General features: G+C 36.6%; 1 protein-coding gene across 9 annotated transcripts in view; it reads right to left on the reverse strand.

The window, feature by feature from the left end:
- limch1b (LIM and calponin homology domains 1b) overlaps positions 1-16331 on the reverse strand; it is a 104710-nt gene that overhangs the window by 30998 nt on the left and 57381 nt on the right. For 8 of the 9 annotated variants that reach the window (XR_010532421.2, XR_010532420.2, XM_065268113.2 and 5 more), the window contains 5 exons: positions 10569-10663; positions 6042-6072; positions 5372-5482; positions 3992-4190; positions 140-392 (listed from right to left, as the gene is read on the reverse strand). Coding sequence is in view for 7 of the 9 variants with exons in the window: in XM_065268113.2 (XP_065124185.1) it covers positions 140-392; positions 3992-4190; positions 5372-5482; positions 6042-6072; positions 10569-10663 (689 nt within the window). In the remaining 2 variants the exon portion in view is untranslated. Of the gene's footprint in view, positions 1-139; positions 393-3991; positions 4191-5371; positions 5483-6041; positions 6073-10568; positions 10664-10833; positions 10982-16331 lie in introns of those variants that run through there. The other variant, XM_065268118.2, reaches the window with a different exon arrangement.

The raw sequence follows: 16331 nt of genomic DNA on the forward strand, positions 1-16331 counted from the left end.
TGAATGACTCCATACCAAAGCAGCTGAAAAGGTCTTTGAAATCTTGGAGCACAAACAGATTTATTTAGCTAAAGTCTGATTCTCCAAATAAAAATAAGAGATGAATCTCTATAAGACTACATCCGCGTAACGATTTTACCTGAAGGGTCTCTCTCCTCCTACAGGTGAGGTGGCATTACTCCAGCTCTTACGGCTCTCCTCTCTGTCGGCACGCGGGCGTCTCACCGGTGCGGGCATGTATGAACTCTGGTTACTCCTGTTGGGCAGGTACTGGTTGAAAGGGACAGGCGTCCGTGGCTCACTGCAAGAGGTCCGGCGCACCAGCATGTCGTCCTTGCGGATGTCTGGCATCTTCCTATGGGGAGTGTCGCAATCCGAGTCGCTCCCGCGGTCTGCAGTAAGGCCAGTCAGTGTCATTTATGAAGAATAGAAAAAAAACATACATGGGCATCACAATCTATTTGTTGCTTTGGTGCTTACTGTATGAATGTTAGAAATGTAGATGTTGTCTGGACTGAAAGTCCGATCTGTGCTACGTATTATTTCAAGCATACTGGAGTAAAAACAAACAGCAATTTTAAATCACATTAGCTTTTATTTATTTCTTGATGCTATTCCTGTATCTATGGCTATATTCATGGTTACAATTGGTTAATCTATACACAAGTTAGTCTATACAGAAGTTAAGTAAGGACAACTTGGACATCTCCAATTCACCTAACCTGCATGTTTTTGGGCTGTTGGAGGAAACCTTTGAAAAATTTAATGAGAATTTTTTTTTTTAATTTTGAAACTGACCCGCAACTGAAATAAGTGTTAAAATAGTCACAGCTTTTACTCAATATCCAATTTGACTTCAAACATTTTTAACAAGACGACTTTCACATGCTACTTACATTCTGTAAATGAAAGCAGTAAAATTTTTACAGGCGTCTTGTAAAAACATTAACCGCTCTTGTTATATTCTGTTAAAATCAACTTATGAGAACAGTGACATTATAAAATACCTATATATACTGCCAATTTATATTTACAGCTGCACATGTACTTGTTGTAATCCTGAAATGGATTTATTTAAGAAACTTCTGCATTCATTTATTTAAGCATTCTGACTTATTAACACTGTTTAAGAGTTGGATTCCTCATGCTAAACATATGCAAAGTGTTAAAAAAGCAGTTGGATGCATGATGGAGTATTTCTGTGCCAAATGCACTCGGGTTCGTACAAGTCCAAAAAGTTTTTTTTTTGAACATTAAAGATTTAAAATGTGACAATCTTGCTTTATTTCTTTTATGGGACATTTCAGTGCAGGTAGTACAGTGGAAGACTCTTTTGGATATATGATGGATGTAATACTACTCCATAGGTACTCAAGATTAACATGAGATAGACAATGACAGCGTGTGTAATGTGAGCTTTAAAGGGGGCATTTCAGTTTTTAAGATATAAAATAAATCTTTGGTGTCTCAAGGTTACATGTAACATGCCCCTATCCCAATAGAATCTGGACCTTCTTTTGATAGACCCGCCCAACACATATGCAAACCAGGCAACAATGGCCCTACTGCTGATTGGCTACAAGTGTGTTTTGGTAGTCGGCCAGACTTTTTCAGAAATCATGCAAACACTTATCACCATAATAGTGGTTTGTTGAAACTAAAACTCAATTGTGCTGTCAATTTTCTCTCTCTCTCTCTCTCTCTCTCTCTCTCTCTCTCTCTCTCTCTCTCTCTCTCTCTCTCTCTCTCTCTCTCTCTCTCTCTCTCTCTCTATGTACTAAATGTCAGAGCTGTGGTTGGATAGTGCAGATTAAGAGGCGGTATTATTATAACAAGATCCTCTTCTGACATCACAAGGGGAGACAAATTTCAATTACCTATTTTTTCATATGCTTGCGGAGAATGGTTTACCAAAACTTACTGGTTACCGGGTTGTACTTTTCACCCTTTTCTAGGTTGATAGAAACACTGGAGACTCACTTATAGCACTTAAACATGAAAAAAGTTAGATTTTCATGATATGTCCACGTTAAAAAATACTGGAAAAGCACTTGGGACAGCTGGTTTCGGATTTATGTTAATTTGATGTCAGAAAACAGTAATTGAAATATTTTTTAGTATAGGACACTATTTCATGTCATCGTTCATGTCAATATCTATTAAATATCTCATCTGTGTTTTCTTAACAGCGAAAAAAAATTCTGCATTTGTCTCCTAAGAAACAGACCATGGGAATCTCATGTACCTTCCTTTATAGTTTTACAGTAAATGTCAGTAATGCCGCAACCTTACATTTGCTCAAACATCAAAGTCTGCAATTAAAACTAAAAGATTTCAGCGTTTTTATCCAGTTAAACTTAATTGCTGTTTGTCAACAATTGTCTCATTTGGGTCTATTTTTCACTCAACACCCTAGAATTGTGGTGGCAACTTTTGCACCACCCAAATTTTCTTTTTTTTTTTGATACCACAAGTGCTGCAGGAAAAACACTTGACATTTAAGATTTGTTTTTACTAAACTGACTGATTGCTTTTCTGTCAGTCAGTCTTGGCACTTTGATCTTTCTTCTGGACAGTTTGCTCTAAAACCCCTGGAAGTCCCATAACTGTCCGCTGCATTCTGGGATAACATATCTGGCACTCGCTCCCTACTTCTGTGGAAAAATCCAATCTGAATTTACTATACATTTTTGTTGTGAGCGCTGTAAGGATAGAAATAAATCTGAAGCTGAATGCAGTTTGGTCAGTAGATGAGATATATGTATGTGATTTCTTATGTGTTTAATTCTCAAAAGCTGGGTTAGAGATCTCTTCTTCCATGCGGTCTCTCTCTCTATAAAGTTTATGAGCCATGACCACAACACTCAAGAGAAATAGCAGAACCCAATGAAACCACGTCTGCTCTGCATCACTCCTTAGTGGTCAGCTGCTGCAGATCATGCTTAAAATTGCTGATGAGATGAAGACAAAAGTTTATTGAAAATAGAGAATGTTACGTTTTTAATATTATAGTTTTGTATATGCACAAATTAAAACAGGGAATAGGAATAATGATTAAGGAATTAATTAGATTTTTATACTTAATAGTCATTATTGTTATTTCCTATTTTTAATTTGTGCATAGAAACGATATGATTATGAAGATGTAATTTATTTTTTCATTATAGTTTTGCTTATTGTTGTGATTTGTGGACCCTTCATTAAAAATATTTTTTGCTGTGTATTTTTGGGGGCTCCAAACAGCAAATGAGAGAATCCTGAAGCAGGTGCAAGCCATAGAACGGATAAAAAAGCCACCACCCGCTTCCGCAGTGTACTTTGCTGACAACATCCTAAACAACGTAACTGACTACATCCCTGAGGACATTCATCAGTTCATTTTGTTATGTGTATTTTTACATATGTTTAACTATTTAAAAGCTGCACCTTTTTATTAAGGCTTAAAATATCAAAATTAAAAAGATTACTATAGTAAAACTCTGCAGTAATGTGTGGCTTTGGCACTTTTAAAAGTACACTTCTACATGTAAATATCCTAATTTATTGATTTATTTAGCTATAATAATTGAATAAATGCTTAGCCGATTTATCGGAAAAAATTATCCCCAAATTAATTGATTATGAAAATAATCATGATCTGTTTGACATTTCTTCTCTAATCCCAACAAGTAAGAGATTTGACCAAACATTATAAGCAATTTTTCAATTTCTGTATTGCAAGTATGATTCTTTGTTTTGCATTTGTTTGTCCATTTCATGATTTGTCGCTTTTTATGACCAACTGGAACTATTTTGATGAGTAGGTGAAATCTAGATATTAAAATATGAATTTATTGTTAGTTACAGTTATTCTAAATAAGGATAAGGTGGGCAGAGTTTAGTGAAGTGTCAGTTCTACATTGCAGAAGAGCTGGCTGTCACATTCCTGTTATTTTTATCAACGCTCAGGTGAGCTCGCATGTTATTTGTGGTAGTACTGTATGGGACTCACCATCGCTGTAGCCACGGGTGAGCAGGCCGTCAGGCGAGGGGGTTTGACGGGAACGTGAGCCGATGGAGTCCAGGCTGTCGAACGAGTCGTCTCGCGTGTGTTTCGGTGGGGAGAGAGAGTCACTGCGTTCGGACTCCCAGCAGTCAATGTAACCACTGTCCCTTATGCTACGCTTCGGACTGTCCCGATCCTCTGCCTCCTATAAAAATGCACACACATAAACAACACATTAAAGTGAACTAAATCATTCCTATTCACATCCATGTGGTGACTTGTTTACTGGAGTCTACACAATTCTTAAGTGGCTTTTTCCTGCTTTTTAAGACTTAGGAGAAAGATGCAATGTACTGTAAATTGTGAAGGAGATATATTCATTTTGGTAAACAGATGCAATAGATTCTGTTCACTTGACTAAATCAAAATAACGACCACTAAATCAACTGTATAGAAAAAAGGGATTTGAAGTTGTGCCAAAGGAAATGGATGATAATGTAAAATAGGAAGCTGTTAACATAAACTTTTGTTATTAGCACAAATTGAAATGTCCAGTCTTGGGACATTTCGCCAGTTTGCGACCATCTGAACAGATGGGGGAATATTTTAATGCAAAGGACACATGACAGGATGGAAAATGCATTGCTGTGAAGTGACTTCATCTTCAAATTGGCTGTGTCACATCAGCTGCTGGTAGCATCAGTCTCAAAGAAAACACCCAGTTTTTCAGGGTCAATACTGGTTATAAATGTAACGTTATGTGATAGAAAAAATAAAACATTAATGCTGTTATTTCATCCACTGGCGTCCATGAGAGATCATTTATATTTCCTTTGAGATCTGGATTTTAGTTCTGGATGGGTCCGCGTGTCCTGACGAGACAATAACATTCTCCTCCAATAATGACCTCAGGAATGATGGACAAAGGAGGTGTTTGTTTCTTCAGCCAAGACTGGACTCTAAATTTAAAGTTTGTCTTGAGCTCTTATTAAAAACCACATTATCAAACTCAGCTTGCTTTCCAAGAGTAAATGAAGAAAGCAATGCATAATAAAGTTAAATAAAAATTAAATATTTTTACTTTTTCTGATTAAGTGGTGCTTTCATATGCAAAGCTCACCACCACAATGCTATGGTATTGTGGGAGGTTACCAGAGTAATGGTTGCTAGGTGGTGACTTCCTGTCATTTGAGCCTATCCCTAGTTACCTTGCTCTTGTATGGTACTCAGGGATTATTCACCAGGGCAAAGTCCAGTTTAAGCAAATTTATTTGGAAACAGCACTAATGACATTGGAAGAATGAAGCACTGAAGCTATTTTGACATCAATTTAATATCTATGTCTTGTGTTGATGCAGGAATTTAGAAATGTGTGAGGTTTTTTACCTTTCTCATCTGTGACAGCAGCCCCTCAAACTCATGAAGGTCCAGGGTGGGCCCGTTATATGTAGCGCTGCTATTGGCTGCTCGACCCAGCCAAAAGATAGTGATCAGAACCTGAAGGAACACAGGCAGTTCATAACAACAACAAAATGACACTGGGCTGACAGTTGTGTCTGAGTGTGTGAGTACCAATGCTTTTATAAGGTTTACCATATTGCTGTGTCTGTTACAAACACTTTATATGTAAAGAGTATAGATAATTTTTTTATGAAAATGAGCAGCGTTTTAATATTCAAACTCATAGCATATGCATAGTCGCCGTTTACTTCTAAGCCTTGAATGGGACAGGTCTGTCACAACAGCGTCTTTCAGAAGGTCAGAACCAGAATAGAAAACACAATCTGATGGCAATTCGTATTCGTATTTTATGAGATGGCTAAATTCATAAATACAAAATTTTAATGAGCATATTTAATGTCTATATTTATAGTTTTTTATTTAGCAGATGCTTTAATTAAACAATTATTTGAACACATACAGTACTTATTCAACTCTACTGAACATCAAAGCTTTGTTCATGCAATAAAGCAAGACTTACACACAATGCACTACATTGTCACTGTACGTTTCAGAATTAGAGACCAAAATAGATACTTTACTAGATTTTACTTACATTTTTTAACTTCCTGTTGCCGTCTTGGCCTCTGTGAGATAAGACAGAAAGTGAGAGAGAAAATAGGTGCACTTAATAGGTGTTAACTTAAAAAAATCAAACCATTCAAATGATCAGGTGACACAATGAGGAAAATACAGTACAGCATCCTCAAAAGAAAAACAACACCACAGGACTTTCTGTTTTTCTTTTTCACAAACTCAAACAACATCAGAAACTTTCAGGCAAACTTGTAAGTGAAATGTTGTGTCTCCTGAACTCTTTGCTTTCTGTATTTCTTAACTGTGCCTCTGTGACTGAAGCTGGAAATACGATACCTTACTGTTACAATACCATGGTATAGAAGGTTTCATCGGACGCAGGTGCGTTGTCACGGTTACTCGTCTGAGCAGAACTTAAAGGATTAGTCAATTTTCTTAAAAAAAAATCCAGATAATTTACTGACCACCATGTCTTATTTAATAGACTTTAAAGGACCCCAACACTAAACAGTTTTAATGCAGTTTAAAATTGCAGTTTCAAAGGACTCTAAACGATCTCAAACGAAGCGTAAGGGTTTTATCTAGCAAAAAAATGGTCATTTTTGGCAAGAAAAATTAAAAATATGCACTTTTAAACCACAAATTCTCATCTTCCTCCAGTCCTATGATGCGCCAGCGCGACCTCACTTAATACGTTATCACATCAAGAGGTCACGGATGACGTATGCGAAACTACGCCCCAGTGTTTACAAGTGTGGAGAAAGAGGACCGTTCTGACGTTGTTGTATGTTGAATGATAATAATTAATGTCTTTGTGTCAGTTTATTGTTTAAAATGGTCCACAAATGTTCATTTCATATATGTAACACATGTAATCGTTTAGCTAGATAAGACCCTTATGCCTCATTTGGGATCGTTTAGAGTCCTTTGAAACTGCAATTTTAAACTGCATTAAGACTGGTAAGTGTTGGGGTCCATTAAAGTGCATAAATATGAGAAAAATCCTGAAATGTTTTCCTCAAAAAACATAATTTCTTCTCGACTGAACAAAGAAAGACATCAACATTTTGGTGGATAAATTATCAGGATTTTTTTGAAGAAAATTGACTAATCCTTTCACTTTCACTCTGTTTGTTTAATGGTCTGACTAGTGGCTAAACTGATCGCTGGAACAAATACCTCGTCGAAAATAACAAATGTTTTGGTTCAGAAATAAACTACTCTAAAAGGACTCTGTTGTTATTGATTCGTTGCAGAGTTTACCTGAAGTTAAGTTTGTTCCACAAAAGCTGTTTGTTTATGTCATTACTGAAAACTGAAACCGCCATTACTGAAACCTATACACTTGAACAAACTCATCACAATTACTTTCCACAACATTACAAGCAGGTTGGTTCGATGTAGTTGGAATTAAACGTTACAGGTATGTTTTAAGATGTTAAGTAAGAGTCTGGATATTGCATTGTGTCGTGTGGTGTGTTGAATTTTAAGCATCTTCCATCATGAGCATTACATTTTATAAGACAGCATGTCAACTAATAAACAATTTAAGGTACAAAAAAGTGCAAATGCGATTTATCCGAATCAAATTTGAACTTGATCCCTCACATACTTCCATATAAGTTTGCCAAATGAAATGTATATAGGATTTTTTACAATGTTACATTGTTTCAAGTGTGACTATCTACTTAAAGATGTATTTTTAGTGTATCACAAACTCAAAATGAACTTATATGGTTAGTTTGCTTTGAAACAAAGCATCTGATAAATGCCTAACTGCGAATAGAAAAGAGGAAGTAAGAGGGATAGATGGGGGACTGCTTTTCTTCATGAAGCGTTTCTCCTTTATTATGGGCTTTGAAACCACATGACAGATTCCAATACGTATTAGATCATTCTGATCTGATAACAGCTTCAGTCACTCAACTTCTCTTTTTCTTCACCTGTCATAAAGAGTTCACTGTTTCCATCAACAAGCAGACTATCTTCATACCTGCGCTCATTTTATAGATCAGTCTGTAATCCAATGGAAAGACTGATGACATAAAGATATGAGAGAGAGAGACAGTGTACCAGATACCAGAGACAGGCCAGTACAGGTGTGAGGCAGACAGCACACAGAAACACGCAAATATTCAGAAAAACATTTTAATGAGTGGCAATATATTATACAAGACTGTACTATTTTGTGTTGAAGTCAGTCTCAAGTGATATTAAATATGTGTTCTGAGTTTGTCACAACACAGAAAAATGTGTTATTAACCATCCATACAGATTTGAATGATAAAAAATCCACCAACTAAATAAAATAAGTTAATCAAAATATTGGAACCTGATATAACTCAAACCTGAAAGGATGCTTGCATTTGTGTTAAGGGCGGGGCCATGCTCTGTGTCATCGAGCCAGAGTTTTAGCCCCACCCAAATAATCATAAACACAGAAATGTATTCTTCAAAGGATGTTGATACAGTAGATACAACACTTAAGATGTGACTACATTCACAATACAGCAAAACCTTGAATGTTTCATTTCTGGTTGATTAAATTGTTAGTTTTAGATGAAGTTCAAAAGATTTGATTCGTCAATAGCCATCTGACATCTTTACTAAGTGCTGATGCAAATTTTAATTTTAGTGTGCTAAATGTTTTTACTATGTACGTGAACAGGTGTTTTGTGTCATTGCTGTTACTGTCCCTATTGAAAACACCAGCTAAACCAGCCTAAGCTGGTTGGCTGGATATATTTGGTCTCCTAGACTGGTTTTAGCTGCTAAACTCTTTCCCCGCCAGCGTTTAAAAAAAGTTGCCAGCCAGCACCAGCATTTTTTAGGATTTTCACAAAAGTTGAATGACTTCCAGAAAATGTTCTCCTTTAAATATATAAAATACAATATATCTAACACTCTGCTAAAAAAAAACTGTTTTAACCTTCAATTTTCTCTATTTATCACCTCATAAATATGGGTACAAATAAAAAACAGCTGAGATAATTTCATTTTTGTAAAGGACTCTTGTGTGAGAGTTCAGATTCAGAACAAAGTTTTTGGATCAGTGGATGCTTTAGTGTTTTATGAATTGGGTAAGAGCACCACCTAGTGGATAATAGCGGAAATTTGGATTGCCGTAAAAACTTGTTGGCAGGAAAGGCTTTTCTCTTAACTGACGAGATAAATCATCAATGGTGGGGAATGAGTTAAGCTGATGTAGCTGGGTTTTGGCAACTTTTAGCTGATCAAGCTGGTCTTAGCTGGTTAGGTTGGGTGCCCAGCTGATCCACCAGCTAAAACCAGTCTACAAATGAGCTTTACCAGGCTTGGTGGACTAGCTTAAAGCTGGCCAAGCTTCCAGCCTGGTCAAGGTTGTTTAAGTTGGTGGGACCAGCTTAAAAAATATCCAAAACCCCTCTAAAACCAGCCTGCAACACAAGCTTAACCAGGCGGGGAGATTTCAATGGAAGCGCAGAGCTTTTCAAAAATGACAGCAGCTAGCGTGTTTTATCCATGCTGAGCGCCAACACCAACGTTGAAAAATGTTCAACACTCAGCATGTCAATGTCACTTTTCACTCAGCCTTCCAATCATAGTGAAGGACGTGCAGGGGAAATACCACAACAACTAACCGGCGCATCGTACAACAACTGATAAACAAAACAAAAGTATCATAGCAACCAAATCGCATAGCTGAAAAAAGGCTGGCAAGCACCCAAAGCTGGTGTTTTCAACTGTGTTGAAATGCCTTGGTTTACATGCCCTTAACTAAACCAAGAAGTAAAACAAGGAATAATATAATATCTTCTGTGTGAAAAATATGGCCTGACATTATTGCTCAGACTGATGCCAGCTTAAAGCTGAACTAATTTTTATTTTATTTTAGTCTTGAATACACCTGGCCCTATAAATCCAGCATCACAAAAAAGGAAAAGTTTACGCTGTGCACATAAATCTTTTCACAACTATATTTGTAAGCATAAAACTCAAAACTGAATGTGTTAGGGTTATGAGACAATCTCTGTGATTTTCCTGTAGATTCATTCTGATCTGTAATAATGCCTGTTGGCTTATCCCTCAATGAAGAGAGCTACAGTACACCCATGAACCCCCGACCAGGACATCTGATACCATAAACAGTACAATGAACAAACACACCTCTGTTAAAGACTTCTGAATAAACAAAGCAAAACAACAACAAAGGGTCTTGAATCCGGATGACGGGGTCATAGAGACAGATTTAGGAATAATATGGGGTCAACATTTCCTTGGGAACAGGGGGCAATATTTCCATGTTTATTGCTTGGAAATAGATTTTTTTTAGCCTCGTAGAGCTTCATCCTTCACTTAGATATCAGCTTTATTCTGATGACTCTAATTCTTGTATGGAAATACAATAAATGCAAGTATTACAGCTCAGAACAAAGTTAAAAAAAAAGTTTTTAAAACTGATTTACAAACCTGCAGTTTTTTTCAAATAAACACATTATACAGAATCTATACATATTCACATACGCACATATACTGTACTTATAAAAGTGTAAATGTCTTGTCTTACTTGTTGGAAGGATCTTGAAGATCTCCTGGATCAAACAGCTGAAAGCCCTTCAAACCCAGTTCCTCACAACCCTTCAGGAAGAGCGCCACATTATCCTAAAAACATACACATGCGTGAGTGGTCCCGCACAAACACAGCGGCTGGCAACACTGACTGAACACACAAAAAAGCATTAAAGAGCGAAACGATGCCAGTGATTTTGGGCATCAACTGTCTGTGCACTGAAAACAAATCTCTCTCTCCAGGTTTATATGATACAGCCTACCTAAGGTGCTGGAATGTCTCTCTCTCTCTCTCTCTCTCTCTCTCTCTCAGGTGACTCAAAGTCTTTTATGCAAGTTTGCAATCTGAGCCGTCTTATCCGCTCAGCTCCGCTCTCACCACTGCGCTCTTGTTCTCAGCTTCAGTGAAAAAAGCTTGCTATGTCTCTCTCTTTCTCACACACTCTCTCACTTTCACTCTCTCTCCAGCGGACCTGGAAGGGTGGCACAGTTTCCTGTCCCTGGTGATTGTTGTCACACTGTTGTTTTTATTAAAGGGACAATACTTACGTTTACGTGAGAGAGGGAGAGACCTGCCTATAGAAAAGTGGTTCTCAAACTTTTTCAGCGTGCGGCCCCCTTATGTATGGCGCATTCCTTCGCAGCCCCCCCAAAGAAAATGTATGATCAATTTGTTTTAAAACGTAACATTTTAATAAAAAAACAAAGTAGTGCTGTTGGTTAGTAGCACAAGTAGTTTTTTTTTAGGTTTAATTACACAGAATTCATGATAAATGAATGTATTTTATAAAAATGTCAAAATACTGGGCCCCCACTGGCACCATCTCACGGCCCCCAGTTTGAGAACCCCTGCCATAGACTTTTCATGTACTTTACATTGTGGTTCAAACCCTGACACAAGTAGTTTATGTATCTAGCATTTTTAATCAGGTTTACTGTACATTATTAGAGCATTGTTTTAAAAGTGCAAAGGTTTTGGGTTCGAACCCAGGGAGCACATGTGATACAATGTACTTTTATGCATTTGGCAAACACGTTTATCCAAAGTGACTTGCAAATTATATGATCATTATAACTACTGAGCAAACAATTCTGTCACACTTAGAGGTCTTACATAAGAATAAAACATTCAATACACTACTTTGTGTACTTTAGGATCATGTGTGTGATCCTGTGTGTAGCTAGCTACGTGCAGACATCTTAAATGTAGGTACAATGTTAAAACACATACAGCATGATAGTTAGATTGCATAGGTTTTGATTAAGTAAGCAGTAAAGACACTTAATATAAAGTAAAATCCAAATGACAATTTTGTTAATATCTTAAAACTTACTAATTCTACACTGCATTTGGATTTAGTATTAGACGAATAGGTTCAAATTTATTTTCAATTGTTTTGTTGTATTAGCCGCTTTGCAAAACACTGTTAGGTTTGTTAAGTCAAGGTGAAGATGACTATAAATAGTAAAATAATATAATGGACAATACAAAACAAGTATATCTATTGTGGTTGGCCTTGTATCGAAGAGATTAAAACAGCCAGTTTCCGTTATTTGAGAAACAATACATTTGTCATGATTTCCCAGGAGGAACTGGACCCAAGTGCAGGTAGTGTAGAATGTAAAGGACTTTATTAACAAATACACAAGAAAACAAAAACCCACAAGGGGGCAAACAACATAAACTTAATAAACAAACACAAGACAGACTGGACAAGACTAACAATAATCTTGAGAATAAACTATGATCCAAGATTTGACCTAATAATTACTCCATACTATGAGACTTGACTAAAACAAAACGAATCAACACAGCAAACACAAGGCCAATAAATAGGGAAGCACTAATGAAGACAACGAGGGAAGGTCAAGTGAGGGGAGTTAACCAATAATGATTAATTAAGAAGAAAACAAGGGGGCCGGGCAGAAACAAGACACAGCCCCAGCAAAGGCCATGTGCTACTACACAAAACATGGAAACTGCCACGATCCTGCCACATAAACTATGAATTACTGTGACAGGCTGGCAAGATCATGACAACATTGACAATGCAAACAAGAATTTAATATTCCATATCTGGCAACCTTAATATATTAATATCTCAACATGTAGCAAAACTATTACATTAGTGTACCTATTTCATGCTGCCCTCTGGTGTGGAGGAGGTCAATGTGCATATTGGGCAATTGCATAAACATATCCGTGACGTTAAGATTGCGTCTTAAGAATGAGTCTGACTAACTAGCAATTAGTTAGTGCTAATCAGTCCTAATATTTGTATTTAAATTAAACCAATCTACCTTTACTTGAAACGGGTATGATCAGTCTTGAAGAAAAAAATTCATGACTAACTTTTAAGACTAGTCTTAAAGGTTTATGCAACCGGCCATATGTTAGATTAGTAATGTTTTTATGACTAATTATTCCATGGGGCTGTTGAATGCTTTATTCTGATTGGTTGAAAATGTTCCCTGGTATGCATTAATATTCAATTATTCCTACATATTACACAGCTCTCTAAAATGCTTGATTACTACTACTCAAAACTAATACCCTGGTAACCTGGATTAAATAATTTTGACAGGTAGAGTTTAATATTATACAAAATTAAATATAAATATGTATTTTAATAACATATCCGACATTATATTTACAAATGATTAAACCAAATATTGTGTCCATGACATTTGAACGTCTTATCTTAAAACCAAAAGTAAACACGTTTTTATTACGGAAGGTCTGTATTTGTTGAAATTTAGCAAATAAAATATTTCTAATCAATATTTAATGTTCCTTACCTTACTTATGGGGTAAATAGCCATGTAATATGCAGGATAATGTACAGTGTATACACAATATAAGTGATACCTGATCACACTGTCAGGGCTTATTTCTGCGATAACAACCTGCTGCCAATAAATATCCCTTACATAAACCTTATCAGGTTGATAAGATCCAATGTGAAACAGTTAAATGTAGGGTAACAGATTTGATCCTGAAACATTTTTTGTTATGCTGGTTAAAAGTCTCCTCACATCCTGATAGCAATCACTGTGTTAAGTTGTTTAAATGTATTTGTAGAAATTTATGTCATCTGTGAAAGGCGTAGGACCAGAAAATGTTCAACAAATCATAGATTTCGGTCCGAACGGACGTTTCCATTTTTGTCCCTCATACGTAAGCGTAATTTGAATGCCCACCGCGCAGCGACTCCACGCAGACACCATACGTCATCGGCGCGTTCACGTGCGCTCTGTCTGTAAACAGCGAGAACAGCAAACTTTTCTGCTGAATTGACAACCTACACAGGAGGCACACAATGAAAGACATCTTTTATAACAACAACAGCAAAAACTGCCTGGATCAGCACAGAGCAAAAACCAAAATTAACATCGGCAACTTTACTGCTTTACCACGAGATGAAAACAGCTGCAGGAGGCAAAGGGTCTGAAAGGGTCGTTGCACTGTTTATTTTGGTAAGGTAGGTGTGCGATATGTTTGTATTGAGATGGATTCAGATATTCTACTTTGATGAAACATTGTGTCGCTTATGAAATTTGTGTTCGTTTACGGATTAGCGTAACGATATAGTTACTACGTCTACACAACCGAACGTGTGCTTAAACTAATTCTGATGTAAACCAGTTGTTTGGTTATTTTGGAAGTGTTATTCGACTTTGTACTGCAAATTTTTCTCACTACTGAATGAGACATGAGATGTGACCGTCTGATCTGTGCGTGTTCATGTGTTTGGAAAGAGGCGTGACTTTGGATGGCGATTTGACTTGAGGGTGGGATCGGGATTTCATTGATAGGCGGCTACCGTTAGCATTTTTCAAAATGGTTACCCTACCTTTAATGTTATTATAAAAGAAAGAGACTGCAGCGTGAAACAAGAGACATCAAACTTCAGAGAAACATCTAGGTGTGTATGAAAACTGTATGCGCGTAAATCACAGAAAATGTACTGGTAATTTACTGACAGGACATTATCCATTCATTTCCATTAACTCTAAACAAAACTCAAAGTGCAAGATACAGTTGTAAAAAAATATTGACATTTTGTTTCCATTTTAATACAATACATTGTGCATTATAGCTCATTTGGCTACTGTTACACAGTCTAGTTCACTTCATAGCATTCAGCCCATAAACCACTCACAGGAACGGAAGGCCAAAAGATTTTAAGTGAATGGCTGTACATAAGGACAATAGACAATGATTCCAGTTATTAACGTTGTGATTACAGTTCACATCTGGTGTTTATAAAATCATAAAACAAACTTGCTGGATATCTTTCAAAGATCTACTGGCACAAACCTCACAAACCTCTTGCTCAGACAAGCTCACTGTAACAGCACAGGTTACAGTGTAAACACAGCTTTGTCAAACGCTATTGATCACAGAAACGTATTGAACATGACTCCCAGAAGATGCGTGAAGTCACTCAATCATATTCAAGCTTGTTGTTATGAAAAGATTTTGTTATTTTTGAGTGCAAATGAATACATGGCATTCTGGTTAGATCATTAACTGTGTTTTTTTATTTTATTATGTTTCCCCACGTGTACTTATAATATTACTAAAGCGTTTTGTCCAAAAAACATACACAAATGAAGTAATTTCCACCCTGTTTTTCATCCTCACTTCCAAACATAAACATAAAGATCTGTTCTAGTCTGTGCAAACACTGCAACATTTTTACTCTTTTAAACAGAGAATTGCACCCTAAATAAAGGACTCGCTGCCACCAATTATGAGCACACATTACAATACAACACCAGTGTATTTCTAACACAGCGCTTGTGTATACTTTCTGATTAAGCAGTTGTAATTTTCTGCCTTTGCATCTTCTTATTAGATGCCTTTGAAGTAATGTAATGTTTGTGGAAGTGAGGCTGAAGTCTAGAATCTACTAAACCTAACACAGCAATTAAAACAGACAATAAAACTTAAACTCACAACAGTAAATATGTTCATCAAGCTCATATGCCCAAAATTCAGTGGAACCAAGGTGTCAGACCAATTAAATTCATGAAAACGAAACCTAACCTCGTCCATGAAACCACTTTAGGCAGTCTGGGTTTGGAAAGGTAGCACTGATACAAATCACAATTATGCCAATACACAAAAATGATGATGAACAATGCACTTTAAAAGAATAAACACATTTTACTGTAAGTTCCCATTGTTCCTCACAATAACTGCAAAGACAACTGGCCACGTCAACATCAGCCCAAAAAAAATGTGATGAACAGACTCAAGGGAGGAATGTGACAGCGCAAAGTTATGTCACCAACATTTCAACTTTCATAATCACACGCACTTGGATTTCTACACCTGTCAGCTTTACAATAGCTGAATCCAGAAAAGCTGAACTATTGGCTGTGTAGTGTAGCAGCACATTACAACCTTAACAGTAAAGGTGCTTAAAAGATTTTTTACAGCGATACCCTATAGAAGAACCATTTTTGGTTCCTCAAAGAACCTTTCAAAGTTCTTAGAAGAACCGTTTCTTTCATACCATTTAAAATTAAAAAATATATCTTTAGTGAAACAGAAAGGTTTCAGATGTTAAAGGTTCTTTATGGAACCATTCAGCCAAAAATGGTTCTTCTATGGCATCATTAAGCATCTTTATTTTTAAGCGTGTATGCAGAATTCGTCCCATGTTTTCTTTGCCTCAGCCTGCCAGCCAAGAATAATAGCTGGCATTAGACAATGTGCTGACACCTATAAAAAGGAACTGGTGAAGAGACA

The sequence above is a fragment of the Paramisgurnus dabryanus genome, chromosome 16 (genome assembly GCF_030506205.2).
Source record: "Paramisgurnus dabryanus chromosome 16, PD_genome_1.1, whole genome shotgun sequence".
In the NCBI taxonomy this organism is placed as follows: domain Eukaryota; kingdom Metazoa; phylum Chordata; class Actinopteri; order Cypriniformes; family Cobitidae; genus Paramisgurnus; species Paramisgurnus dabryanus.